This window comes from Sceloporus undulatus, chromosome 2, assembly GCF_019175285.1.
Source record: "Sceloporus undulatus isolate JIND9_A2432 ecotype Alabama chromosome 2, SceUnd_v1.1, whole genome shotgun sequence".
Lineage (NCBI taxonomy): Eukaryota > Metazoa > Chordata > Lepidosauria > Squamata > Phrynosomatidae > Sceloporus > Sceloporus undulatus.
This window is the reverse complement of record NC_056523.1, coordinates 188,333,846-188,361,572: the sequence shown is the minus strand read 5'-3', so window position 1 is coordinate 188,361,572 and position 27,727 is coordinate 188,333,846. Positions and strand designations below refer to the sequence as shown.

General features: G+C 42.6%; 1 protein-coding gene across 9 annotated transcripts in view; it reads left to right on the top strand.

The window, feature by feature from the left end:
* HUWE1 (HECT, UBA and WWE domain containing E3 ubiquitin protein ligase 1) overlaps positions 1 to 27,727 on the top strand; it is a 129,775-nt gene that overhangs the window by 55,603 nt on the left and 46,445 nt on the right. For 7 of the 9 annotated variants that reach the window (XM_042451569.1, XM_042451570.1, XM_042451571.1 and 4 more), the window contains 23 exons: positions 1,393 to 1,484; positions 1,713 to 1,924; positions 6,462 to 6,519; positions 7,193 to 7,369; positions 11,235 to 11,480; positions 11,594 to 11,727; positions 12,678 to 12,778; positions 13,745 to 13,939; positions 14,063 to 14,279; positions 14,422 to 14,544; positions 15,008 to 15,242; positions 15,814 to 16,044; positions 16,212 to 16,334; positions 16,614 to 16,709; positions 18,091 to 18,360; positions 19,490 to 19,642; positions 21,752 to 21,879; positions 22,392 to 22,473; positions 25,333 to 25,509; positions 25,630 to 25,789; positions 25,882 to 26,234; positions 27,061 to 27,256; positions 27,529 to 27,705. In XM_042451569.1, coding sequence (XP_042307503.1) covers positions 1,393 to 1,484; positions 1,713 to 1,924; positions 6,462 to 6,519; positions 7,193 to 7,369; positions 11,235 to 11,480; positions 11,594 to 11,727; positions 12,678 to 12,778; positions 13,745 to 13,939; positions 14,063 to 14,279; positions 14,422 to 14,544; positions 15,008 to 15,242; positions 15,814 to 16,044; positions 16,212 to 16,334; positions 16,614 to 16,709; positions 18,091 to 18,360; positions 19,490 to 19,642; positions 21,752 to 21,879; positions 22,392 to 22,473; positions 25,333 to 25,509; positions 25,630 to 25,789; positions 25,882 to 26,234; positions 27,061 to 27,256; positions 27,529 to 27,705 — 3,936 coding nt within the window. Of the gene's footprint in view, positions 1 to 1,392; positions 1,485 to 1,712; positions 1,925 to 5,990; positions 6,294 to 6,461; positions 6,520 to 7,192; positions 7,370 to 11,234; positions 11,481 to 11,593; positions 11,728 to 12,677; positions 12,779 to 13,744; positions 13,940 to 14,062; positions 14,280 to 14,421; positions 14,545 to 15,007; positions 15,243 to 15,813; positions 16,045 to 16,211; positions 16,335 to 16,613; positions 16,710 to 18,090; positions 18,361 to 19,489; positions 19,643 to 21,751; positions 21,880 to 22,391; positions 22,474 to 25,332; positions 25,510 to 25,629; positions 25,790 to 25,881; positions 26,235 to 27,060; positions 27,257 to 27,528; positions 27,706 to 27,727 lie in introns of those variants that run through there. The other 2 variants (XM_042451567.1, XM_042451572.1) reach the window with 2 other exon arrangements.

The following is a 27,727-nucleotide window of genomic DNA, read 5'->3' as shown; positions in this document are numbered from 1 at the left end:
TAGACATTTTATGCCTTTATGTCACAGTCAAAATAGTGCTATTCTGAATTTCCATCTACTATACTTCAGATGAGGATGGAATCAGCTGCACTTCAGATATCAAGTGAAATGAATGAGAGAGTTTAGTTCAGAGAGGGAGTCCTTGAGATACCATAGTCACATACTGTTCAATGCTTTCTCTATCCCTGCAGCTCCTTTGCTCCTTATCTGGCAACACTGAGCTTTCTTTTAGAAAAGTAACCTTAAATATTCAGTTACAGATATTGATTGTACAGAATTAATTGTTACCTATGAGCCATTTTCAGGCACAATTTAAAGTACTGGTTTTGACTCAAAAGCCCTAAATGACTTGGTTCTAGAGAGGCCAGAATGGCTCCATCATTGCTGTCCTTCCAGTGGCAAGTTTAAACATTTTTGTGTCATCAGGCATTTACAGATGGTTGAGGTTGGGCTCTTAATGCTCTGTGGTGTATATAATTTTATTTTTATTGTTTTAATGTGTTTTTAGTATGTGTAACAGTATGTGTAACTGGAGAAGAGAAGGTTAAGAGGTGATATGATAGCCCTGTTTAAATATTTGAAGGGATGTCATATTGAGGAGGGAGCAAGCTTGTTTTCTGCTGCTCCAGAGAACAGGACCCGGAGCAATGGATGCAAACTACAGGAAAAAAGATTCCACCTCAACATTAGGAGGAACTTCCTGACAGTAAGGGCTGTTCGACAGTGGAACACACTTCCTCGGAGTGTAGTGGAGTCTCCTTCCTTGGAGGTCTTCAAGCAGAGGCTGGATGGCCATCTGTCGGGGATGCTTTGATTGTGATTTCCTGCATGGCAGGGGGTTGGACTGGATGGCCCTTGTGGTCTCTTCCAACTCTATGATTCTATGATTCTAATATGTACTGTCTTTAAGTGCTTTTATCTTTTAAACTGTATTTTATTCATTTAGTAATTGATCTGTTTTAATATTATACTAGTTTAATTATAGCAATAGCAGCTTCATTTATATATCGCTTCATGCTGCCTAAGCAGTTTCTAAACGGTTTACAACTATAAGCTAATTGCCCCCAACAAGCTGGATATTCATTTTAGTGACCTTGGAAGGATGCAAGCCTGAGTCGAGCCTGAGCCCCTGGCTCGTATTGATCTCGCAACCTTATGATTTGAGTGAGTGGCTGCAGTACAGGCATTTAACCACTACAGCACCGGGGCTCTTCAATTTCATTTCCATTTTGTATGTTTTTAATTGTATTTTTAATTTGTATTTGTAGGCCACGTTGTATCCCATTTTGGGGGGAAAGTGGGAAATAACGTACAAAAACAATCGATAGATTTAATGCACATTTCTGTAGGAATGTTTATAGCTTATATATCTACCCCCGGTTTTCATTTTAGGGGACACCGCCTCCAATCTTGGAAGTGCTGTGGATGAGCTCATGAGGCACCAGCCTACACTTAAGACAGATGCTACCACAGCCATAATTAAGGTAGGAAAAAAGCAAGATGCTCCCCTCATTGTAGTTCTGTATTTTATACCTCTTCATCATGGTAGATTCCCAGGCTGCACACTACACTGCTGCCTTATTTTCTGTTAATTCTCTCCCCATCACTCCCAGAAGTTTATCTTGTTTCTAAGTTAGGTTTTTAACATAGTATGCAGCATGTGTGTGTGTAGAATGTCTTCTGTGCAAACATGGCTGTACAATTTTCTGCAGTTACTAGAAGAGATCTGCAACCTAGGCCGAGACCCCAAGTACATCTGCCAGAAGCCCTCTATTCAAAAGGCTGATGGAACAGCTACTGCTCCTCCGCCTCGCTCCACCCATGCGGCTGAGGAGGCTTCCAGTGAGGATGAAGAGGAGGAGGAAGTACAAGCCATGCAGAGCTTCAATGCAACACAGCAGAGTGAAGCGGAATCCAGCCAGCAGTAAGTAACATCACAGTGTTCCTGTGTTTGTGTCAAGTGACTGTGTGCCTTACAAAAAGGGCAAGACACAGCAGGCTCTTCCTTTTTCCCCATGCTTCTGTTTATTCACTTTTAACAGCTGATGAATGCTACCAAACTGGAAGCAGGTGGATGGGTCTTTGACAATGAATCTGGGCAGCCATCCTCTGTTTGAAAAATATACTGAGTTTCCAAATAACCCATGAAGCTAGTTCTGTGAATCCAAGAGGGCATCAGCTTTTGTTTTTCCTCAAACAGCAATACATCATGCTGCATGGTGACTGATTTTGAAACTATGAAATCTCAAAGCAGTTGGTGCTGTAGCAGAGGGGTGGGATAAATTAAGAGTTTGCTCCCTCAAAATCAGATTGCAGCAGAGCTGGCTCAGGACCTTCTGAGGAACCCTGAGCAACCCTTTGGATCTTGGGCCCCATGAATTTCATTCCTGTGGGTGTTGTTAGGCGCAGTAGAAAATATGGTGATTCACGGATTGAACAGCTGTTACGTTATTGGCTGGCCAGTACATTGTACACAGCAAGATACGTTAAAACAGCAAGTGTCAAGCTTTTTACTCTTGTGATCCCCTTTACATTTGCACGCAGACATGGTGGCCCTCTTGACATAGTATATGAATAAAAATAATTTGTTCAGTGTGTGTATTTATGCTCACACATTCATGTAAATTCATATTTTAACTCCTTATAAGGAAATAACGCTCCCCCTCCTCCCTCAGGCAGAGGCTCCAAGCACCCACCTTGCCTTTCTCTTCCCCTCCAGGACAAAAAAACAGTTTGGGAAGAGGAGGAGAAGGAATCAGGGCCTCCAGGTCTCACCTCTTCCCCACGAGTAACTCTTGTGCCTCCCGGGAGGGTCCCATTCCACCGTTTGAGAACCACTGTGTTAAAACACTATGAGTTGTGCATGTGTAGTGCAGACTTTTTTCCTCCAGAAACTTAGTGTCACCATAAAGGGTTGGGGGATGACTGAATTGGAAGTAGCATTTAGGCTTCATTTAATAAAGCAGGTGCTTGTAAAAAAAATAAAATCTGTATGTGATAAAATAAACTGTCACTCCATTGAATGACTTAGGTGGAGAAGGTAGTGATTCAACACACTGGACAGGATACAGGAGATTGTAGGGCTTGATATTCCACAGTCACTTGATTATTCATTTTTAATGACTTTCCTATCTGAGCCTTTAAGGTTGTGGGAAAGGTGTTTGAAAAGCATATATGATGGTGTCTATTTACACAGAGAAATAAAGAAATGGCATGAACGATATAAATACAAACTGCCCTAAGACCTATGTAAGTATGTTAACAGTAAGACATGAGGGCATGAGATAACCTGATGGCTATTCCTTGCTACATGAACAGTACAAGGGTTATTTAAGTTAGTGCTGTCAGCATAATTTTATTGCCAATCAGCTGTGTGAAATTTACCATTTAAAAGGTCTCTGAATACTTCTTACTGGAAGTAAGCATATACAGGCCTATTTGTATATTAACATATATTATTTTGTCTGTGTTTTACTTACTATACATTGCTAATGTCATATATGTTCTCTTTTATTGAGTAAATGTTGAAGAAGACTTCGTGACAAAGTTGATCAGCTCATTCTATTTGGTTTAAATTAAAATGTTCTTGGCCATATTGTGACTAGGGATGTAATTACAACATTATACAATTATAGCATTTGAATTTCATTTTAATTGCCTTGGCTTCCACCTGCTGGGATCCCAGAATTTGTTGTTTGGTGAATTGCACTGAATTCTCTGCTGAAGAGCAGGTAACTCACCAGACTTCAAACCAAAACCATGGCTGATAAAATTGTATGAAATGGTTATAATTGTGTAGAGCGGATACACTCTTAGTTTCTTTTCTTTATTTAAGTGTCTTTAAAAGCAAACAGGCAACTCAATAGTAACAGTTAATGGAACAAGTTACTCTTTTTAGTGGCATGCAACATTAACAACTTATTTCTTAAAAGTATAGGAAACAAGTAAAGTACTTGTAAAATGCAGCATTCCAAATGTTGAATCATTGTGTCTGTTAAAATGATAGCAAGCCATAGGAATCCAAGAATCTTAGTTGTCAGCCAAGATTTTCTGCCCCTTTTAGTGCTGTTTTTTGTTCAGAGAGCAAGAGCCAGGGGCTTGTCTTCCTGAAGGCTTAACATTTTTCAGAAAGTTTGTAATATCTACTGTTTGGATTAGCTTTTAGTGTCCAAAGTAATTTTGTAGGGTAGACTGGATTTTAGTGTGACAAACTGTGGTATTGCAAAGTTCACTTTCTAACCTAATTCTTTTGTCCATGTTGTTTTGGCTTGGAGATGGCTGCCTAGCCAGAAGTAGTTCCTCAAATGCATTGCTTTTACTGTCCCAGTGAAGAAGAGATGGGAATGTGTGGCTTCCAAAATGTTGAACTGCAGCTCCCATCAGTCTTAATCAACACAAGCAATTATGAAAACTGATAGGAGGTGCAGTTCAGCAATATCTGACAACATTGCAATAAAGGGAATAGCTGCCCTAGTAGATTTTTCTTCATGGATATTTTTGAAGAGGCATTTCTGGGAATATCAGGACAAAAGGCATTTTAGGCTTAGATTAAATGTGTTTTTTCCCAATCAGAAATTAAAAACAGAAGTTGACATTCCATTTTACTTCCTGGCTGAAAAAAAGGCCTCTCCTATAACCATGCAGTCTTACATGGAAGTAGGGACTAATAAATTCAGTAGAGCATACAACGAAGGAAATACATATAGCATCTATTACTCTCCTTTGATTTGTACCCTCTTCATGCAGGTGCTGAGGAAAATATATTTTCCCCAAAAGTCTGTTTCTGGATACTAGTGTCATATATAATGTGTGCACTGTAAGGATATGTTAGCCCTAGGGAGGTCTAGCTGAGTTTTTGTGAACTCGGATTACCTTACTGACAGTATGCTAAATAGAAGGCTAAGACCTTGGTAAATTTGCTTGCACACCCAGTGTGTATGTTGCTTCCAGGGTTTCTATGAGCCACTACAAAATTCCTAGGACAGGGCCTGAACAGTGAACAGTCTAGTTCTCAGGACAAGAAACCCCCTACTGGGCCATCAAAGGACAGGACTACATGTGGGACAGAGGGCTGCTTTAAGCATTTTTGGCAGAGCTGTGCCTGCTCCCTGGCACCCTGATCCTAGCTGCATGGAAGGCCTTGCTCAGAGACTCTTCTGGCTCAGAATTTCCTTGGCAAGCTTTGCTCCAGCTTCTGAGTGCCTGCCAGCTGTTTCTTTGTAAACTTCTGAACTCTGATGTTTCCTGTCTATGGGGTTTCTTAACCCCATCAAGTCCTGGCTCTGTGGTACTGTATGTGTGTGCGTGCATATTTGCATGTGCTGCATTGTGTGGTCCTGCCAAGGGGGAAATGGCAGAGGGGAAGCTGCCATCTTACATTTAGAGCCAGCTGGCCATGAGGTGGCATGACGGCGGGTGGAGGGAGGCAGAGTAGAACACTTACTAATGGGCTAAAAGGTTTGCTCTGGCAGTTCTGGTTTACAGGCAGTGTGCTGTCTTAAGATATTCTGGGCTGAGCTATTTACTGGACTGAAGATTTCTGTTTACATAGAAGGCTGGTTTAAATTATGCTTTTAATGTCTTTATATTGCGTTGGCTGAGAGTAGAAGTCGGGCCTGTGTGCATGAGGATTAGAAACAGTTAAACTTGCTCATAGCTCCAGGGAAGCGGCCATGTTTCTTCTGGCCAAACTTGCAGGGCCGGATTTCCTTTTGGCTTGCCTGCTGCCATGTGGCAGGTGCCTGATGGGACTGGAGAGGGCCCAATATCCTCTACTTCCCCCACCCACCCGCCCCACATTCTGGTTGGCTCCTCCTAGTCTGTGTCCGACTTCTCTTACATCCCTGACCAAACTCTCACTGAGCATGCTCTTTACGTCACTGCCCAGTTCTTCGCCCTCCTCCTCTCTTTTTCCCCAGCTCCATTTTGCTGCAGAACTCCATGGCGCCTGGCAGTCGACCATTCATGGCCCCTGCCACATTCCCATCTTTAATCCAATTCAAGGCCAGCGGCCAAAATGGGCAGCATTGCTTTCCTCCTCAGGTCGTTTTCTGTTTTTTTCCTCCTGATGCTGGTGTCTGTTGTCACCCTGATGGATCGTGGACTGGATTCGACTCAATTTTGCCGCAGTCCTGGCGCTAGGCCGCTTTCCCGATTTTTTTGTTGTTGGAGGAGGCAGGATAAACAGTGGTACTCCCATTCTTTAAGCTTACTTCTTTGGGAAACCTGGTTTTCTGTGCATTCTAAGATGCAAGAGCTGGAGATTGTACATGTAGCTATTCAGATTTAAAAAGGTGAGCAGAGATTTTGGAAGTAAGTGTCTTGTAAATTGACTAAACATTTGATTTGGGGGCTGTGCTGTGCTCTAAGCTTCCATTTTTGCCATCTACAAACAAGTAACTAGAAGACTTTATTAAAATATTTGGATGCTTAAGTTGACATGCTTTTCAAAAACTTTCCAGGGTGGTCGGGACAGAAGAACGGATACCGATCCCACTCATGGACTACATCCTTAACGTGGTAAGTTCTCTAACAATGAGTGGTGCTTGAGGCATAGCTTGGCACAGTTGGCTCCACCATGTCTACAGAGACCTGGTGCTTCAAGCCTTGTAGGTTGGAACCCTCTTTGTCTCTTTTCCTCCTGTGCCATGTTACTGTAATGAGATGACTGGATCTTGCAGCCAGGGTTTTGTCATTATTGCTTCCAGGAACCATTTGTTGTATGTCGTTATTTTATCTGTAAACACATTTTCTAAAGCAAGAAGATCTTATAAATTTTCCTTTTGTAGTAATGTTAAATGTAGGAGGTCAAAAGTGTGATTTTCATCTTTCTAATGGTTCTGATGAAGGATACTACAGTGTTGGTTTTGTTGATTGTTTGTATTGGAGAGGAGGTGTACTTATATGAAACCAAAAATGTTGAGAAAGAATTTGCTTTATAAATTGTCTTTTAAGTCTTAGGAAATTTCCAACAAATCTTTCTCCCTTTGGTCATAAAGCTTCTATTACTTGAAATATAATTTCAGGGCATATTGTAGAATCTGCTAATGATATTTTTTTTCTAATGAGTTCACAACACTTCATGTTTTTCTGTGCTTTTTTATCTTGTGGTAATTTACACAACCTTTTGTAGTTTAAAGAAATGTTTCTAATTCCGTTCCTTCATACATATATATTTTTTGTCTTTTTCCAGATGAAATTTGTGGAATCAATCCTTAGCAACAATACAACAGATGACCATTGTCAGGAGTTTGTGAATCAGAAGGGCTTGCTGCCTCTAGTCACCATCTTGGGCCTGCCCAATCTGCCTATAGATTTCCCCACCTCAGCAGCATGCCAAGCTGTGGCTGGAGTCTGCAAATCCATATTGGTAAGGAGGAGAATACAACATTTCCCTTTCCAGAAGGTAATTATTACTGCCATCAAGTTGGAAGTACACACAAACCTCTGGAAATCCTGCTCTTAACTCCCAGCTACTCTCAGCCTCCAAGATACATTAGCTAGAAATTTCTTTTGACCATAAAATATAACTAACAAGGTGTCCTATTAGCCATTGTGCATTTGGGGACTGTAGTTTGAGGAGACGAATCTTTGTTGCCTACATTGCCTTCACATGCAGAGGTTTCCCACATATAATGCTATAGAAGGAGCAGGCAGTATGTCTCTGTCACTGAATGGAATCATACAGCTGTCCAATTTTGAGAAGTTTAGATTTTAAAAGCAAAAAAGGAGGAGTGAGTTGTAATACATATGCCATCATAGCCAAGATGATCATGCCATAGTGAGACTGAACATTTTGCTATTTTCTGGGAGTACAGAAAATTTACAGAATGTTCTAATAGTTGCAGAATTCTATTTCTTAGTCTCAGGGGTTCTTTTTTCAAAAAATATTTTGGGATTTAAAAAAATCAAAACAAATTTATACTTTTTTCTGCTTGCACATTCATGTTCCTGGGTCCTGTGAAACAGGCCAGAAGTGAAAGAAATAAAGTTTTCAGGGAGCAGAACAGCTTTTGGCTGTTATGGCTGACGTTTGGAAGCAGAGGATGTTCGTATGCAACAATAAAACGTCAAGGTCATACAAATTTGTGTGAATTGCATAATTGATACTAACTAAAATCCAGCTTTTGTGGTTGTGGAACTGGGGCTAAGTTGCTACAGAATGTTTATTTTTTTAGTCAGAAAAGTTACGCTTTGCTGTAATCATAGGCTTTTATGATGAAAGTATTGTATTTGAAAGAGACAAGAATGTAGCTTCTGAAGGGAGGCTGTGAATAGAGTGCTGTGAAGATTCTTCCATGTCGTAACTGCTCTGCAGTGTCAGGCATATACAGTATTTATTCTCTAATATCAGCATAGATCTTGACAACACTATGAAAATTCTCTTAGGGCTTAATTTGATTGACCATCTGTTTACATTGTTGGGGCTTAAAGCCGGAAATACCTGGAGTAAGAGCAAATGAATTAGAGTTCACTTCCATAATTCTTTAGACTCTACACACATCAAGAATGTAGTGAAGTGGTTTAGATCAAAGACTGTTTCTAGACATAGCCAAAGTCTGTAATCTATCCCTCCAGAATACTGGCCTTTATGCTGCTGCTAGTGGTGTTACTAATAGTGTTTAAGGACATATAAAGCAAAAGGCAGTGAGCACTCCCATTTGTTCAATGTTACATACACAGCTCCTCTGCCAATCATAATATTACTCCTCAGATACCTCCCCTAGTAACTGAGTAAATGTTGCATCATCTGCGAGAGAGAAAGTTAAGGAAACAAAACTAACCAGTTCATTGTAATTTTAGCAACAGTACCAAAAATATTAGTAATTTCAAGTAGCACAACAGATCAAGGTGGTTTCCTCCACATAAACATTGCCAACGTTTTTGTTTTTAAATCAGCACCATACTTTCAACAAAATAGCAAACACATTCCCATGTAATGATGGTGAAATTGTTATCCAGTGATGCTGAGTAGCAGAATATATGTTCATTCTGTTATAATACCCTGCTAGGTGGTGTAATGTGAAATCACAAAGGTATCAGGAACTGCTTGTGAAGACTGAGCTGCAGAGCACAGCAAGCAGCAGTCAGCAATTGATAATATTTTACACTGCTGGTCAGACTCAGCCTGCTGCCTTTCTTCAAACTATTCATGAGGGTTGCATGGATAGCATGTGAAGGTCCACAATTCTGTAAATTTGATAGCCCTGGCACAGCAAGTGAGTGCCGGTGATTCACCTATCTGGTTTTAAAAAATTACATATGAAAATTAAAAGATTTTGTACAAAATATATTTCAAAAATTAATATGTAAATTTTTTTTGAAACTTCTGAAATGTTTTAAATAAATCCAAATTATGAGGTATTTTGGCATAAAATGTTAGCATCAGTTACAAACTTAGTGCAGAACAGTGTTCAGAGTAAGAAACCACATGAAGGAGAACAGTAAAGATTGCTATCTGTAACAAATCTTATACTTTCCTTGGTGTGTCCAATGAAATGAATATCTGCCTTGGTCTCCACTTATGTTGGAACCTGGTTTTTCACTTAAGATGAAACATATAATAGTCACAATGCCTGACTGGTGGCAGAGTGCCTTACCTGATTCCTGGGCCTCCACAGGCCATATTCATCAGCTTGAGAGGGATTTATGTGGGTGGAGAGCTGGGTAGTAGTAGCAGCAGTCCTTTGTAATGTGCCCCAATTTATGTAGCCAAGATGTCTGTATTGGAGGAGAGAGCTTGGTCTGTTTGCAGTTAGAAACAAATATTTTGGAACTTTGAACATTTAGTGCTGAGTAGATTATGTTAGCATCTCTTAGTGCTCACTGCCCATGGCCTCTATATTCCTTGGGTTCCTTGTATAAGGGCTTGCTCAGCTTCTTAATGTTGGTTTGATGCCTGTAAATAGATATAGTGGACATTATAATGATGCCCATTGAGTTGGGTCTTATTGTTCTTACCAGTGTTTCTGTCAGAGGGTGTGTCCACTTTTATGCCCAGTTCATTCCATATGCCTCTACTATTCTTCCTTCCTTCCCACCCAATGCTTCCATTTCGTGTTCTTCCCTATCAGGTATGTTCCTCCAGTGATGTTTGGAGCTAAATGCTGTATTACAGATTTTGGTGCTTTTCAACTTGTTTCTGTTTACATGCTTGCACAGAGCTGATTTCTGCTCAGGAATGTCAGCTTTGCTTTGACAATTTGAGGGATGCTGCTAATAAAATTTGATGACTTTACATAACTTGCTTTGAGTTGTGAACTTGAGTTTGTTTTCCTTACTCAGTTCAATAGTCCACCATTGGATTTTGATTATTGTATTGGGCATGTGATGCGAATGGGCCTCTCTGGGGGAGCCCTAGTGAATGCACTCTGCATAGCACTGTTTTTTTTATTAAGTGGAGTCATTTCTCTGCAAGTGCAGTCACTGCTTCTCTATGATCAGATGGGTTGGAAGGAACCAAAAACATCATCTGTCAAATAGCCTGATGTGGCAGGGGCATCTGGAGATCCACTCCCTCACAGAATATATTTTATAACTCAGAGCTGCTGTATTCTGAGCAGCAGTAGTTTAATATCTGTCAGCCGGAACAGGCAGCTGGAAAACTTAAGTAAGTTGTAGTCTCCTGCTGGTGGTCGTGGTCGACTAAAGTTGGCATCCTGTTAGTGGCATATGCAGTCCAGTGTACACCTGTGTATGTTGTGTTTTGGTCATTGCAGAGAATGGTATTCCCTTTTCCCTCAGAAGTGACCAAAACCATGTCCCCTGACTTACCACTGAGCTGATTCAGTATTCCCCCTTTCTACCTCCCCAGGCCAATCTGTGTCTGGTGATGGGTTCTGGTTTGGAGGATGTGCATCTTTATGTATGTGTACGCATGCATACGTGTTTCTTGTGGCATACTCATAGGCCAGAGGGGGGTCCAGGTGTACAAAGATGCTTGTTTGGTTAATGGAAAAATATTATCCTTGATACCAGCTGCTGGTTTTGAATCTGAAGTCAACAGAAAGGCTTTCAATCATAGCCGCAACTCCCAGAAAGTCTTCCAGAATCTTCTGTGTGAGAGAGAAATGAGTGCCTTTTGTGTGTGGTTAGGTGTTCAATAAGCCATAGACCACTACTTTTAACTGAACATCCTGAACAAGAGCTTGCTGAGGTGGGTATTTTTGAGGTAGAGATCTACACTTTCTGTGCTTCATTTGATGGATGGTACTGTCTTATCTTCTCTGTCCTAGACACTCTCCCATGAGCCAAAGGTTCTGCAGGAAGGGCTGCTTCAACTGGATTCCATCCTTTCTTCCCTGGAGCCTCTACACCGGCCTATTGAGGCCCCTGGTGGTTCAGTCCTGCTACGAGAGTTGGCATGTGCTGGCAATGTGGCTGATGCTACCCTCTCAGCTCAGGCCACGCCCTTGCTCCATGCTCTGACTGCTGCTCATGCTTATATCATGATGTTTGTGCACACCTGCCGGGTAGGACAAGTAAGAGCTCTTTTCCTGCCCTCTTATTTCTACGCCTGATCTGGCTGCTACACTCTGCCAGCAGAGCCTAGCTTGACCACTCAGAAGCATGCTGTCTTTTTCTTTCCTTACAGAGTGAAATCAGAGCTATCTCAGTAAACCAGTGGGGATCACAGTTGGGCCTGAGTGTGCTGAGCAAGCTAAGCCAGCTGTATTGTTCATTGGTATGGGAAAGTACTGTACTGCTGTCACTATGCACACCAAACAGGTATGGAACATCTGGAATCTGAAAGGTTTTCCTTTGTGGTGGTAGATAGTTTCATCATCTTCCTTGCTGGGTGGGGATGGACAGCAAGTCGGTTGATTTCTAGATCATAATGTAAATCACAAAAAAGGTCAGGACAGAGATGGGCTAGGAGCTTAAATTACTGCTCAGTGGTTTGTTCAAATGTGACCGTCTCAGTGATTTTCTTTGGTAAATGGGTCAGAATTCAAAGCAGTGCACATAATATTGTATGATGCAATGTGGCAAAGTAGAAACCCTTTGTTCATCTCCCCTAGGCAAGCAAAGGAGCTTGAAAAGCAATGAGGGAATGTCCTCTCCCTTTTCCATTATGTTTCCTTTGAGCCACTTGCTTTGGAAGAGCTTTGGAATGATAGGAAAACTGACCTGTGATCCATTTCCTGTGTGTATCAGGTGGCTTTGCAAAATGCCCAGCAATTGTTTGGCTTCTCTTGCCTGGCTTTTCCAGTCAATTCAAAATCTTGGTGGGGCTTAAATTTATCAAGGACATAAAAGGGAATGGCAGGAAGCCAGATGGGAACGTGGAGAAGGCCTCAACTAGCATACAAGTCATAAAAAGCTCTTGGCACTTACTGGGATATTTAGTCCCTGTGTGTCCTGTTATGTGTGGCTTGAAGAGTATTTCATTCATAGTTTTTTGTGAGTTTTTCAGGCTATGTGGCCATGTTCTCTGAAGATGCTAGCCACAGATGCTGACAAAACGTCAGGAATACATTCTTCTAGATTCTAGAACATGACAACGTAGCCTGAAAAACCCACCAAAAACGATGGATGCCAGCCATGAAAGTCTTCCACTTCACAGTATTTCATTCCTTTGCTTCAGTTTGCTTGAATATATTGCCTTTTGTGATGATGGAAGCTAGTGTGTCCTGCTAGATGAGTGCCTGTTGTGTCTTCTCTTTCCGTATTTGCAGTTTGCCTTCAGGTTGTGAATTTGGCCAGGCTGATATGCAGAAACTGGTGCCGAAAGAAGAGAAAGCAGCTCCCAATGCTCCCCAGGGAGCCAAAAAAGCAGGTATGACTGAGAAGTAGGATTCATATGTTTCCTCTTGATGAATGAATTTCTACAATATCTTGAGGAACTTTGATTTCATGGTTCCTCTGGAGTGCAAGGTGCACATGGTTGAAGTTGACAGAGAAGGGCTCTGTTGTAGTCTGGCCCCACCTTCTGAGTGTCAGAACATAAAAGCTTATCAGATCTTGTTGATATTCTGTGCAGCCATGAGACAGTTATTATGCTTGACAAGTTATTTAACCAGTTTCAGCACTAGTGAGCAAAGATTTCAAACCGTATTGTCTTTAACTATATCAAATGTTTTAGAGATCAAACAGAAGTTGCACGGAAAGCCTCTGCTAGAATCTTAACTCAGAAGTGCTTCATCCAGGCTGATGGTGATGTAAGATGTTACCATATTCCAGTGATGGTGAACCTTTTAGAGGCCAAGTGCCCAAACTGCAACCCAAAACCCACTTATTTGTTGCAAAATGCCATGTCCCTCTGGCTTTCTAGTAACAAACTCTGGCAAACTCTGTGCTGGGGCGATGGCACATGTGCCCACAGAGAAGGCTCTGAGTGCCACCCCTGGCACGCGTGCCATAGGTTCACCATCACTGCCATATTCTAACTTTTAAACTAGCCTGAAAAATCTTCTACTTTCCTTAGTAATCATATTGAGGGATAGCCAGATTGGCAATGTGTGCAGCAAAATACAACAATATCCAAAAGCCTCATAGCAGTGATACCTTTATTCAGACAACTTAAAAGAAAAAAAATATATTATGCAAGGTTTCTATTTCGTTGTATTTTCCTCAGTGATGTTTCTGTCTACTATCTTTCCATTGGGTATTTCGATTGATGGACCTGGAGTTCCTCTGAGTAGGATTATGTGGAAATAGATTGGAAAAACCATGTTTTTATGTGGACTTGACACATAAACGCCAGTATCCAAGGTTGCTAATGTAACACATCTTTTTCCTGCAGATAGTGAACCAGAAGCTGTGGCAGCTGGGACCATAGAGTCTTCTGCTCAAGGTCTGCTAGAAGGAATTGGTCTAGATGGTGATACACTGGCACCAATGGAAACAGATGAGCCTAGTTCCTCTGACCCCAAGGGGAAGTCAAAGATCACCCCAGCCATGGCAGCCAGGATCAAGCAGATCAAGCCTCTCCTGTCAGGTGAGAGAATAAGACCATTGGGAGCTGTTAAAAAGAGAGATTGTGGGAGTGGCATTTGGGTCATAAATCAGATAGGGAGGTGCCTGATAGTCATTTGCACTCTCATTCACCTTTCTCTCTTAGCCTCCTCTAGGTTAGGCCGTGCCTTGGCTGAGCTGTTTGGGTTGCTGGTAAAGCTGTGTGTGGGTTCCCCGGTACGACAACGCCGGAGCCACCATGCTGCCAGCACTACTACTGCTCCCACACCAGCTGCACGCTCAACAGCATCAGCACTGACCAAGCTCCTCACAAAGGGACTTTCCTGGCAGCCCCCACCTTATACACCCACACCCCGCTTCCGGTGAGTCTTGCCTACTGTAATTTTTGCTCTGGACTTGTAGGTAGGAGGATCTGTGTTACTTCTTTTTTTTGAAGTGTGAGGAATGGTTTTGCAGGATCATCTCAGTTTAGGGCTTGGCTAACTAAACCCTATTTTCTTCTAGGTTGACTTTTTTCATTTGTTCTGTGGGCTTCACCTCACCAATGCTATTTGATGAGAGAAAATACCCCTACCACCTCATGCTACAAAAATTCCTGTGCTCTGGTGGTCACAATGCACTCTTTGAGTAAGTTACATGCTACACTTCCCCCCCTAGCCTTAAAAGACTGAAAGTAGAATTTGTAGCTTCTGAAAAGAGAAGGAATTGTTTGATCTTATGCTTTAAAATTTAATAAAGTATTAAAAATAAAATAAATAAGGAAAAAGAAGGAATTCTGATGTTGAAAGTGTGGATGAGCAGCTAATACATTCTTAGCTACATTCTTAGTACATTCTTGGCTGCTTTGCTTGGCTACACGGATTGCTAGTGATTACTTAGGGGTGTGCAATAGGTGGTGGGAGCACAAGAAAATATGGGGAAAATATCTATATGGGATCTGTAGAAGGAACCCAATATTGGTTTAGATGCTTATAAGAAAAATATTCAGATCCATTTCAAGCAACAAAATGCTTAAGAAATTGTAGCTTTGTTTATCAAATGTGTTTATGTGTGTAACAAGTTTCTCTCCCACCCCCACCCCCTTTTGCAGGACTTTCAACTGGGCCCTCTCTATGGGTGGCAAAGTTCCTGTTGCTGAGGGATTAGAACACCCAGACCTCCCTGATGGCACAGGAGAGTTTCTGGATGCTTGGCTTATGTTGGTGGAGAAAATGGTGAATCCTACCACAGTGCTGGAGTCTCCCCATTCCTTGCCAGCCAAGTTGCCAGGTGGACAGAATTACTTGCAGTTCAGTGCCCTGCGCTTCCTTGTGGTAACTCAGAAGGTGAGCAGCCAGGGCTTCTTTCCTTTTTGGTTGTAACAAGGACTGTGTGAAAATAAAAGTTATGTAAGCCAGTGGATGTCATTATGAAGTAGTGTTTTAGATTTATTGATAGCAAATTTTTGATCTGTCCAAATGAGAGGTTCTTCTGCAGTGTAGATAATGAAGGTGACCAGCTTGCATGCTAGATCTTCTTTATAGCTGTTTGTGAACTGCTTTAGATCAGCCCTATCTAACTAGGCCAGTGGTGAGGAATCATGGGGGGTGGAGGGGACGTCCAAAAAATCTGGAAGGCATCAGCTTGGGGAAGTCTGCCTTAGGAATCCAAAGCATTATATAAGCATTTAATATTTGTTTATATCCATCATGATTTCATATGTGCTCCAGAATTAGCTACAAATGCAATATTAATTAATTAGTTCCGTGCACAGAATTCTGAGAATCCCTGTATCGTTTTGAAAACACGCTTTAAGCCAGCACACAAAGTGATGCATCACCACCATCACCTTGCCTTCCGTCATTCCAAAGGATAATGCCAAATATTCATCATCAGCTTGTCTGTTCTGTGCTTCAGGCAGCCTTCACTTGCATCAAGAACTTGTGGAACCGCAAGCCACTGAAGGTATATGGAGGACGCATGGCAGAGTCCATGTTGGCCATCCTATGCCACATCCTGCGGGGAGAGCCAGTCATTCGTGAGCGCCTTGGCAAAGAGAAAGAGGGAGCACGCAGTGAGGAAGAAGGAGGGCAGGAGGAGGGTGGTGCCCGAAGGGAACCACAGGTGAATCAGCAGCAGCTACAGCAGGTAAAAATAAGCATTTTATTCCATTTCTACACAAAACCTGTATTCTGGACCTAGGTCCTCCCGTACAGCGGATGTGGCAGACCTTTAAAGTGGGCCACCAAGGACCATGTCCCCAACCTATACATCCTACTTTTGTTCTTAACTGCTGTCTGCCTTTCTCTTTTCAGCTGATGGACATGGGCTTTACAAGGGAGCATGCCATGGAGGCTTTGCTAAACACCAGTACCATGGAACAAGCCACTGAGTACTTGCTGACACATCCTCCACCACTTATGGGTGGAGTTGTGAGGGTAAGGCCATTTAACAGTAGCAAGATTACTAAGCTATAGGGAGTATTTTCCTAAGTTGGTTTAGAGACCAGAGAAATGTATTGCTGTCCCCCACATACTCATGGTGCTCTTGGAGTAAATAGCATATCGCATAAATTAGCTAATTAATATATCTGTGGTGTGTCTAGCTTGCAGAATTACTATACTCAAAGAAGGTTCATTCAGACAGGTTTCAGGCTGAAGGTTTCTTCTGGTGGTCAGTCACTAACTTGACAGAGTTGTTTCTGTGTTGTATGGCAGGATCTAAGCATGTCTGAAGAAGACCAGATGATGAGGGCCATCGCTATGTCACTGGGACAAGACATCCCCATGGACCAAAGGGCAGAATCGCCAGAGGTAACACACCTTCATAATGTGACTTCATAATGTCATGGGTTGAAGGACCACTGGGGAGGTTCTGGGAAAGAGAGTCCTAGTAACGGGTGGACCAAGTGCAGCACGTGGGCTCACGGATCTGTTTTTATTGATTTGTTACGAGAGGATACCTGCTGTGAAAGTCTATGTCTTTACAATTAAAAGCGCAATAAATACATACAACATATAAAAATAGCACCATCCACTGCAGATTATTCTACTCTAACCACTTAAAGGCTGAAGACCTGTTTGAATTAAAAAGCCTTTGCCTGCTGGCAAAAATTGAATAGAGAGGGGACCAATGAAAGGTCCCTTGGGAGGGGATTCCATGGCCTAGGAACAGCTACCAGGAACAGCTCCCATGTCCTCACCAAACAAGCTTGGCGGGGATGGTGGGATTGAGAGAAAATCCTCCCCTGAAGACCATAAGACTCAGGCAGGCTTGTGGGGTGGTAAAGGTGCTCAGATAGTGTGGACTTCAGCCGTACAGTATACAGCCTTATAACTCATAACCAGCTGTTTGTGCCTGGAAATTGGACAGTAGACGGTGAAGCTTTCAACAAGGGAGTTACATGCTTCCTGTAATCCTGTGTTCTTCTGGCCCTCAGTCTTACTCCTTCCATTGCCCTTTTACTGGCCAGCAAAAGGGTGAATAAGCACCATTAGAACCCTCTTAGAATGGCAGGTCATCTTTTTTTATAGGATGCATCCCAAACGCTACTTAACATACCAATTTTTTCAAAATTATATGTAGATTTTGACCACTCAAGGCTTGAGGGTTTTTTGTTTTGTTTTGTTTTGTTTTGTTTCTATTTTGAGGACATGTTGCCAGCCTGCAATCTTTAGAAGGTCCTAGGGGCAAAAAAAGATTGCTTTGCTGGACCTGCTGCATTTGCCCACAGCTGCTTCAGCAGGTCCTGGGATTTAAAAGGTTGCAGAGAATCCATAGGTCAGCTTGGAGACAGTGGGTCACTAATAGTTGAAGACCATCCTGTTCAGAGATGCATTCCCAGGCATTGCGTGACTGTTATTTGCTATTTGATGTTTTTAATTTGTTGCCTGTTTTATTGAACCCTTTCCTGTATTGTTATGTAATATTTATATGTATTATGCTACTATTTCTTAGATTGTATGCCATAGACAGGCTTACTTGTATCTATTTTATTGTTTGTGTGTACAGCACTGTGCAAATCTACAGTGCTATATAAATAAAGCATAATAATAATAATAATAATAATAATAATAATAGTGAGACAGCTGTAAATAGCAAAATTGTGGCTTATGCTTAAGAGGGTAGTGGAGGAAAGATTAGTCTCTGGCACTGCAAAAGCCACATGCTTAGCCAGCCTTTTCTGATCTTTAGGAAGCTGCTTGCCGAAAGGAGGAAGAAGAACGCAAAGCCAGGGAGAAACAGGAGGAAGAGGAAGCAAAGTGCCTTGAGAAGTTCCAAGATGCAGAACCCCTGGAGCAAGAAGAACTGCACAGCTTTACAGATACAATGCTTCCTGGCTGCTTCCATCTGCTGGATGAGCTCCCAGACACGGTGTACCGTGTCTGTGATCTCATCATGACTGCCATCAAACGCAATGGGGCCGACTACAGAGACATGATCCTCAAACAAGTGGTGAATCAGGTAAGATTACCTTGTCAGACCACTTGATTTCCTTTTATTATTATTATTTATAGTATTTATACCCCGCTCTTCAGCCAAAAGGCTATTTCCTTGCAGTGGGAAGAGTTGGAGGCGATACACACTTTATGTGCCTTCCTTGCCCTGGGGAGGAAAGCCACAGGTTGTTATCCTATATGGTCTAGAATGGGGAAAAGGTTGCTCTAGTTTAGTCTTCCCCTAATTTGGGTTCTTCATTATGTTTTGGGCCAGCATAATGAATTGTGGTACAAAATACGTGGCGGGACCTCTGTTGAAAAGTTGAACAGACATACCAGATAACACAGTTAGAACTTGGAGTAAGGGATTGAGTTTGAGCTTTGATTTGAGATCTTGGAAGGCAAATATAATTTGTTATTAGGAGTACTTTGTAGGTTTTGTGACAGGGCAGCTTTGAACACGTTTTGTTTCTGTGCAGGAAAAATCTATAACCTTGTTAGCGCATATTTCACCTGTTTATGGTGGGAAGCTCGGTAGACACAAAGGCTTTGAGTGTAGAGTAAACATGTAATAATGTGTACATAGTTGCATTTCTATATGAGAACAAGTAAAGAAAAGTAAAAAGAATCATGGGAGAACCAACATGTTGCTACCAACTGCATGTTCTCTCGCCCTGGATGTATGTAAGGGTCACAAAGGGGCAGGCTGTTTTATTCATGAAGCGTGAGTGTCCTGCAGATTTGGGATCATAGTGGTTAGTCATAGTTCCTCCTGATGTGCTCAGTGCCTCTGTGTACAACTAGTTCCTTCTTGGCATTCGATGCTTGGGGGAACTAGGATATCCAGTTTGGTGTAAGAAGGCATCCATCCATGAGTGAACTCTTTCCCACCATACAAAGAAAGGCACAAACCAAATGACAAATTTAGTGCCTGATAAGCTTGGGGTCCTCTTCCAGTTCATCCTTACATATGCCAAGGGGTTTCTCCTCCAGCTTGATTTGCCTCATTTACTAGCAAACGTTTGTGTGGCCTAATATTCTAAGCCTCTGAATCATTTGTGAGTGAAAGCCTTAAATGTTTCAGAATTACTAAGAGATATGGTCTCACTGATTGGCATCTACTCTCTCCATTGATAATGTGCCCTTTGTTGCAGGTGTGGGAAGCTGCTGATGTCCTTATTAAAGCTGCCCTGCCTCTTACTACAAGTGACACAAAGACTGTCTCAGAATGGATCAGCCAGATGGCTACCCTGCCACAGGCCTCGAACCTGGCCACACGCATCCTGCTCTTAACATTACTTTTTGAGGTAAGACTGAAGAAGAGGAAGACTCTCTCTTTCCTGGGCCAATTAGCCATATCACTTTCTGGATGGAATAGAACTGGATACCGATGGAATTTCAGTAAATAGTAATGTGTACTATATAGTTCTCTTGTTAATACGTTGTTTCAGTCGTTAGATTATATCCCCCTCTGCAAGATATAAAACGTAAATGGTTATAATTATTTCATATAGATCTTTTGGAATTAAAACTCTAGAAGTGTCCTAGTTTTTTGTTCTGTGGCTGCTTTCGTTCTTTGCAACTTGCTCATCACTAAAGGTCCCATTGAAGAGACATCCACTGGAAGTTCTTCAGGACCAGCTGTTGGAGCATCATTGATTTAGTAGGAGGAAATTTGAGGGCTGCTTTAAAAATCTGCAAATACTCTTCCAAATATTCTTAGTACTAAGAATCGGGGTTCTATACTTGAAGTAGCTAAATTTCACAATCAATATAAATCATTTATGGTAAACCTCTGGTTCAGATACTAGATGCTCCCAGTTGACCTGCCTTACTTTCAATGGAGAAAAGTGATTTCCTTTCTAAGCCTAATTGGAACATTTGATCAAGGATCAAAATTGGTCCCCAGACCTGCCAATGTTGAATTCTGAGAGCAGTTGATTTTCAGTTCTGAGCCCAGGAAATGGTTTTGAATATGGAACTGAATAGCACTCAGAGCCTTTTCACAGAAGAATCCACCTGGATTGCCCCCAAGATGTCTTTGATTCAGCAGTGTGATTTAGAGCCAAGTGTGGGGGAGCAGTTTTCCTGCTGTTGTAAATCAATAGGGAAATCCTTGCCAATCTACTGCAAACCTTTCAGAGGTCTACCTGCAGATTAAAATCTGAACAGTCCTTGGTTCTTCAGGTGTCCTCTCCCTCAATCTGAAACCTGGCTGGCAAGCACTGGATCTAGGGCTTTCTTAGTGGACTGTGGTAGTGCCTGTCTTCCCAATGTGGGCAAGCCTTGCCAACTTTCTTCCTGCATTCAGGTAGATGAAAAAATGTTTTTATTTAGAAAATATTAATGATTTGTTTCTTTGAGGTATTAGTATTACTATATTTATATTTTCCATAAACATTTTGAAGTGCAAAGCAATACAGAAGAATATTTTCTAAAAGTGAGAGTGGTAACACTTTGGTTGCATTTTATGAAGATGGAGTGGGTACCCATGTGCCTCCAGATATTGTACTACAGCTCCTGTAATCTGTGGCATGCTGGCAGGGCTGATGGGTACTGGAGTGGAACATCATGAAATGTTAAAGGTTCCTCACCCCTGTATAGATTATTTATTTGGGGGTTGGCTATTCTATATAACAAGTGAGATTTTCAGTCAAAATTCAGTATTGATACATCTGCTACATGCAAGCTGCCCATGCAGTAAAGCAGGATATATTCCATTGCACCTCCACTTTTGCGGGTTTAACATTTGCAATTTGATTATTCACGAGTTTGTCCACGCCACAGCTGAGAAGGGCACGCACACACATTCCTCTGCCTCCTGGGCTTTTCCTCTCAGGGAAAAAAGCTCAGCGGCGAGGGAGTAGCCAGGAAGGGCACGTGCACGCTACTCCCACCTTCCCCCATGCTTTGGCCAGCTTTCCCCAGCTTCTTTCCCCTATTATTCTTTCCCCTATTATTTCCCCTTACATATTCGCAGTTTTTCCACCTTCATGGCGTTGTTGCACTCCTAACCCCTGCAAATGTGGAGGGCAGACTCTGTATGTGTATATCTATCTACAGTCATCCCTTCCCTTATGGGGGGATCTCTTCCAGACCCCACCCCAACCCCAGTGTAAGGGAAAAAATGCGGATGCTCAAGCGTCATTCAAGTGAATGGGGCTTGTGCCCACGGCGGTGCACAGCGTGTGTGCCATTGTCTTTTCCGGCATGCAGTGCTGCTCCTTCCGGCGCAGCTTCCAGCGTATGAAGCAGGTGCACTGTATATAGATGTATTAAATACCTTGAACTTCTCTTCACTCTCCTATACAGTAAAAATACTACTTTGACCTTGGTCAAGGCCTTAATATCATAGTCATTTTGTCCTTGGACTAGTTTCCATGGGTGCCAACCTGTTTGCTTTTGTCTACCTGCAGGAGTTGAAGTTGCCATGTGCTCGAGTGGTAGAGTCAAGTGGCATTCTCAATGTGCTAATCAAGCTCCTGGAAGTGGTGCAGCCTTGCTTGCAAGCTGCCAAAGAACAAAAAGAAGTACAGACACCAAAGTAAGCAATAAACCAATTCAGAGTGTGAATTGAGAATCCCTAAGTGACCCCCCCCCCCCCCCCGCTGCATCCTGGCTTAGCTTTTGCCTCCTCCTGGTTATTCCTGAGGATGCTCCTGGTTTTGTAATTGTACCTAGTAAAACTCATAACAATTGATAGGATGCCATTATTGACCTGGAATGGAATTGTTTTTGTCAGTGGTCTTGAGTTTGCAACTTTGAAATACATTTCAATTCATCCTGGGTCAAGAACAGTGGAACCAAAAGATTTTATTCTTGTGCCCTGGGAAGAGTTACCGTTCTAAACAAGGATAAATTACCCTGTCTGAAGGATTGTTTTCTCTCATGCTGAGCTCTGTTTGGGACTTTGAGATATTTGTAGGTAGCCCTTCTTAGTCTTATCTCTTCAGAGGCACATGATGGGGATGGGAAGAGGGGTCTTTCTCAATAGCCAAGTTGTCTCAGTGCATTTGTTTGCTGTGTTTCCTGACCCAGTTAACTTGTCTCCCACAGGTGGATCACACCAGTCCTCTTGTTAATTGACTTCTATGAGAAGACAGCTATCTCCTCCAAGAGGAGAGCCCAGATGAACAAGGTATGAGCTCTGATAGGGTAAGGTCTTAGCAGAGAATTGGAAGAAAGAGGCACAAATTATAGATTAAACACCTCACCAAACATTATAGATTATATACCTCACCAAAACCAGAGAATATTGATCCATCCCAAATGCATAATTAAAGACATCTGATAGCTATTGCTGTCTCATACTGTACAAGCAAGCTATTAAAAACCAATGGCACCATACATGGTGATAATTGTCAAGTAGCTGTGAATGTTTTGCAGTGGTTGTCATCCCAACGCAGTTCAGATATAAAAGGTAAGAAAATGAAGAATGTAACAAACTCCTGAAGATTAGCTATTGTAAACTTATTGCAGGAGATGGATTAGTGTTACCCTAGTGCTTAGTAAATACACTGTGTCCTAAGCACTTATGATGAATCTGACAAAGTGGGCTTTAGTCTGTGAAAACTTAGATTTAGTGTTCATTGAAATGGTACAAAAGTAGTTGAAAACTACAGTATTCTTAGTCTTTTGTTTCTTTTTCAGTAGTGATAAGGCTGATCACACACTTCATTCATCACAACTTTATAACCACTCTAGGCTTAGGAAACAAACGAAAAGGCTGAATTAATCATGTGCAGAATGCTTTCCCACAACCAGAATATCTTCTGTAATTATTCTGTTTCATTAAAGGAGCCGTTGTATAGCTCATTAGTATATTTTATAGAGAAGACTATTAAAAGGTCTGTAATTGTCTAGTACACTAGGATCCAGGGAAGTTTTTTTCAAGAGGTCTTACCACAGCCTCTTTTAGGCATGTTGGAACTCTGCCTTGCTGTAAAAAGGCATTACCGTATGTATTTGACTATAAGTCGAGAAATTTATGCCCCAATATTGCCCCTAAAATCTTGGGTAGACTTATAGAAGGGTCAGTGCACCAGTAGTGCTTAGAAAGGTCCCATAGCAAGCAAGCCTGGCGCCCCAATCTCCATTGAATTCCTTCCCCCTCCAGTCTGTTTGCAAGCCTTTGCTTCCTATAGGAATAACTAACTCCCCTTTGAAATCCACTTGCCTGGTCTGTTTGCAAGGCTTTGCTTCCTATGGGGAAAACTCCCCTTTGAAATCCACTTGCCTGGTCCATTTTGCAAGCCTTTGCTTCCTATGGGGAAAACTCTCCGTTTAAAACTATCTCTTCAGTCCCTTTTGCAAGGCCTTGCTTCCTATGGAAACAACTCTCTATTTAAATCCACTTGCTTCCTAGAGGTCCAGAGAAGGAGGGACGGAAGTGGTATTTCCCCCTGTCCATCCTTCCTTATGGCCCCCTAGGTTTTACCCTCAACTTATCCACAGGTCGTATCAAAATCCAGGATTTTGACCCTGAAACCTTCCCTTGACTTATACATGAGGTTGACTTATACACAAGTATAAACGGTAATCACTAGGGCAAGGCTCTAGTGACTCTATGCATGTAGTGGCTCTCACCTCTCCAAGGATCCTGTCCACATCATCACGCTACTCAAATTGAAAAGTATCCATCAATACTGGACAAGCAGGAGCCAAGGTTACATCCACTGGAACTGTGTCAATTTTGGCATCTATGTCAGAGTGAATCTGAGTGATTTATTAGCAAAATGTTGGGCAAATTCTTCACAGCAAGCTGTTGAGTGGCTTAAATTCTCCTCAAGACCAAGATCCCTGACCACTCGAAACAGCTCAGCTGAACGATTCTGTGCAGCCCCAATAGTTTTTGTCAAAAAAGCCTTTTTTTGGTGCATCACCATACTGTATGTATTCAGGTGGATTTTAGCCTGTTTTCAGTCTGATTCACTCTGAGTTTTCTGCCACTCACTCTATTCTCCATCTTGTTTGCTTCATTGCTGCCAGCTCCTTAGAGAACCAAGAGGCTGGTTTAGCTCTACTCCATGAGACAGGATGCTTAGGAGCGATTGTGTCAACTGCCCTGGTCATTTCTCCATTCCAGAGCTTCGACAAGACCACCTGCCAAGGCAGCAGGAAACTCCCCAAGAGCCATCAGGAATCCATCTGGATCCATAAGCCTCCAGGGCAGACCACCTTAATGGGTCCCCCACCCGTGCAGAGGTGCTGAGTTCCAGCAGGTCTAAACTTGACCAGGAAATGATCTGTCCATGACAATAGAATGGTAGAAAGCCCCTCCAGTCCCAGATCACCAACATTCCCCCCACCTCCTGTACAGAACACAAGGTCTAGAGTGTGCCCAGTGGCATGAGTGGGGCCAGTTATCACTTGGGACAGCCCATGGTTGTCATGGCGGCCATGACGTCCTGAGCCACTCCTGACAGGGTAGCCTCGGCATGGATGTTGAAGTCTCCCAGCAATATAAGCCGAGGAGAATCCAACACCACCTCTGAGACCACCCTGGCTAGCTCAGGCAAGGAGACTGTTGGGCAGTAGTTGTTGGGAACTACTGGCTCCACCTCGGTCTTGCTAAGAGGCAACTTTCTCTATGAAGGTGCAGAAGTCCTTGGGTGAAGGAAGGAAGAGATGGGCTATGCAGTCGCTGAGCAGCATCAAACTTCCTCTCCCTTACTCCCAGATAGTCTTTGGGCTCTCCTGACTCTCTGCAGGATGATGTTTATTATGGTCATAGACCAGCATACCCCTTTCCATCAAAGCAGAACCCTTACTTTAAAGGAGAATAAACATAGCCCTGAAAAGCATGTGGTGCTTGTAAGCCATGTGATTTCTGCTCCTGTTTTCTTCCCTTATAATAGGCAATATGTCTTAAGGCTTAATTTCCTGAGTAAGTTCCATGGAATGCATTCAATCTTAATTCTAAGTAGATGTGCATAAGATTCCATTGTAGGTCTGCAACCTATGAGAGTCTTGTTTTTGTTTTGATTTTTAACCATAGTACCTCCAGGCCAATGGCAATAACTGGCGCTGGTTTGATGATCGCTCAGGCCGTTGGTGTAGCTACAGTGCAAGCAACAACAGCACTATTGACACAGCGTGGAAAGCAGGAGAGACCAGTGTTCGCTTTACTGCTGGCCGTCGGCGCTACACTGTGCAGTTCACTACAATGGTGCAGGTATAGGCATAGTAAGAATGTCACAAAAATGTCTGGTAAAGTTGCCAGGTTAGATGAAGCACATGGGATGGAATGCTTTTTTTTTTTTAAACTTTCTGCCTTTTCCCCCTGACTACATAGGTGAATGAAGAGACTGGGAACAGACGTCCAGTAATGCTAACCTTGCTCAGGGTTCCTCGCCTTAGCAAGAGTGTGAAGGAGGGCAACGGACAAGAGCTGGAGAGAACTTTAGAAGAAGGGAAGGAGGTGGAAAGCAAGCCTAAGGAGGAGAAGACGAATGGTAGTGAACACATATTCTCAAGTCTGGATTACTGACAAAATGCAGGAAATTTGAACTTGTATTCTCAGTTCTTTTTGTTTTCCCCCCATCAGATGTGCCTGCTGAGAGCCTTGCCACAGAGAAAGAAGCACCTGCAGAAGATGCCAAACCATCAGAGATCCTCATCCAGGGCCTGACAGAGGAGATGGTGACTGTGTTGATTCGGGCCTGTGTCAGCATGTTGGGTGTGCCTGTGGAACCAGACACTCTGCACGCCACACTGCGCCTGTGTCTGCGCCTCACCCGCCACCACAAATACGCCATGATGTTTGCTGAGCTCAAGAGTACACGCATGATCCTGGGCCTAACACAGAGCTCTGGCTTCAATGGCTTCACACCTCTTGTCACCCTGCTTTTCCGGCATATCATCGAGGACCCTTGCACACTGCATCACACTATGGAGAAGGTATGGTTCACCTCACTCCTACCATATTGTGAAGAAGAGTGGAGCTTTAATTGCCACTCTCTTCATCTCTCAACATGGTACTCTACAGAATTGGCCTCTACCTAGCACACCATATGGGAAAGGTGTTGTTGCTCTATTTGCAGAGTCATAGAGCAGAAAGGGACTTGGAGATGATCTAATTTAGCTTCTTGCTCAGTACAAGAACTTCAGAGCAGGATTTAACTGTAGGTTTCATAGGAAATGATATTAGATATTATAATACACTGCTCCCTCGGGTTACGAAATTAATTCGTTCCGCGGCCGCTTTCGTAACCCGAAAAGCCTTCGTAAGCCGAAATGCCATAGGCGCTAATGGGGAAAAGCCGCGATTCCGTGCGAAAAAGCCGAAAAAAGCACCAAAATTTTTTTTGTAACCCGAAAAAACATTCGTAACCCGGAACAATTATTTCCTATGGGATTTTTTCGTATCCCGGAAATTTCGTAACCTGGGTATTTCGTATCCCGAGGTACCACTGTATATATTATTAGATATTAGGCTTTTCTTAATGGTGTCTAAGATTGCATTGTAATGAGTGGAACACATTGATCCTTTCTCCCTATACATGTCTCCTAGATCTTATTTTTCTGCCTTTGGTATTTTCTTTTGGTTGGGAGGGGGTACCTAAATGAGGGATTACATAAATAGTTTCATCCTACTTTCTCCCCAGTATTTTGGCCTGTCTTCTATTATGTACTTGCTCAAGCTTCCTTAGACTTTGTGTTTGAGATCAACGTCTTTCAGTTTTTAGCTGCCTTAACACCTGCCTCTATTATTCTGTTGCTCCAGGTTGTGCGCTCAGCGGCCACCAGTGGAGCAGGCAGTACTACATCAGGTGTGGTGTCAGGTAGTTTGGGCTCTCGGGAAATCAACTACATCTTGCGAGTTCTGGGCCCAGCTGCTTGCCGCAATCCTGAGATTTTCACTGAGGTGGCCAATGGCTGCATTCGCATAGCCTTGCCTGCTCCCCGTGGTTCTGGTACTGGTAAGTAATCTAGACCCCTGCTGGTTTTCCTTTAGTGGCAACCTAGTGTATGTATTTGTGCAAACACATGCATGCATGTCAAAAGAAAGAGTGTGGTTCTTATATTTTGAGAGAGCTTGGATAAAGAATAGACAAGAGGAATTGACTCTGTAGTGAAACCAGGCCCAGAACAAAACAGCAGGTATAAAAAGGACAAAAACCATAACCATCTGTTCTTCAAATCATTTTCCTAGTGTTGACTGCTCTAGTTCTTTTTATTCTTTCTCGTTTTGCTCCCCAAGCCTCTGACGATGAGTTTGAGAATTTGCGGATCAAGGGACCCAATGCAGTGCAACTGGTGAAAACCACTCCAGTGAAACCTTCTCCACTGCCTGTCATCCCTGACACTATCAAGGAGGTGATCTATGACATGCTGAATGCTCTGGCTGCTTACCATGCCCCTGATGAAGGTACATGATAACCTGGGAAAGT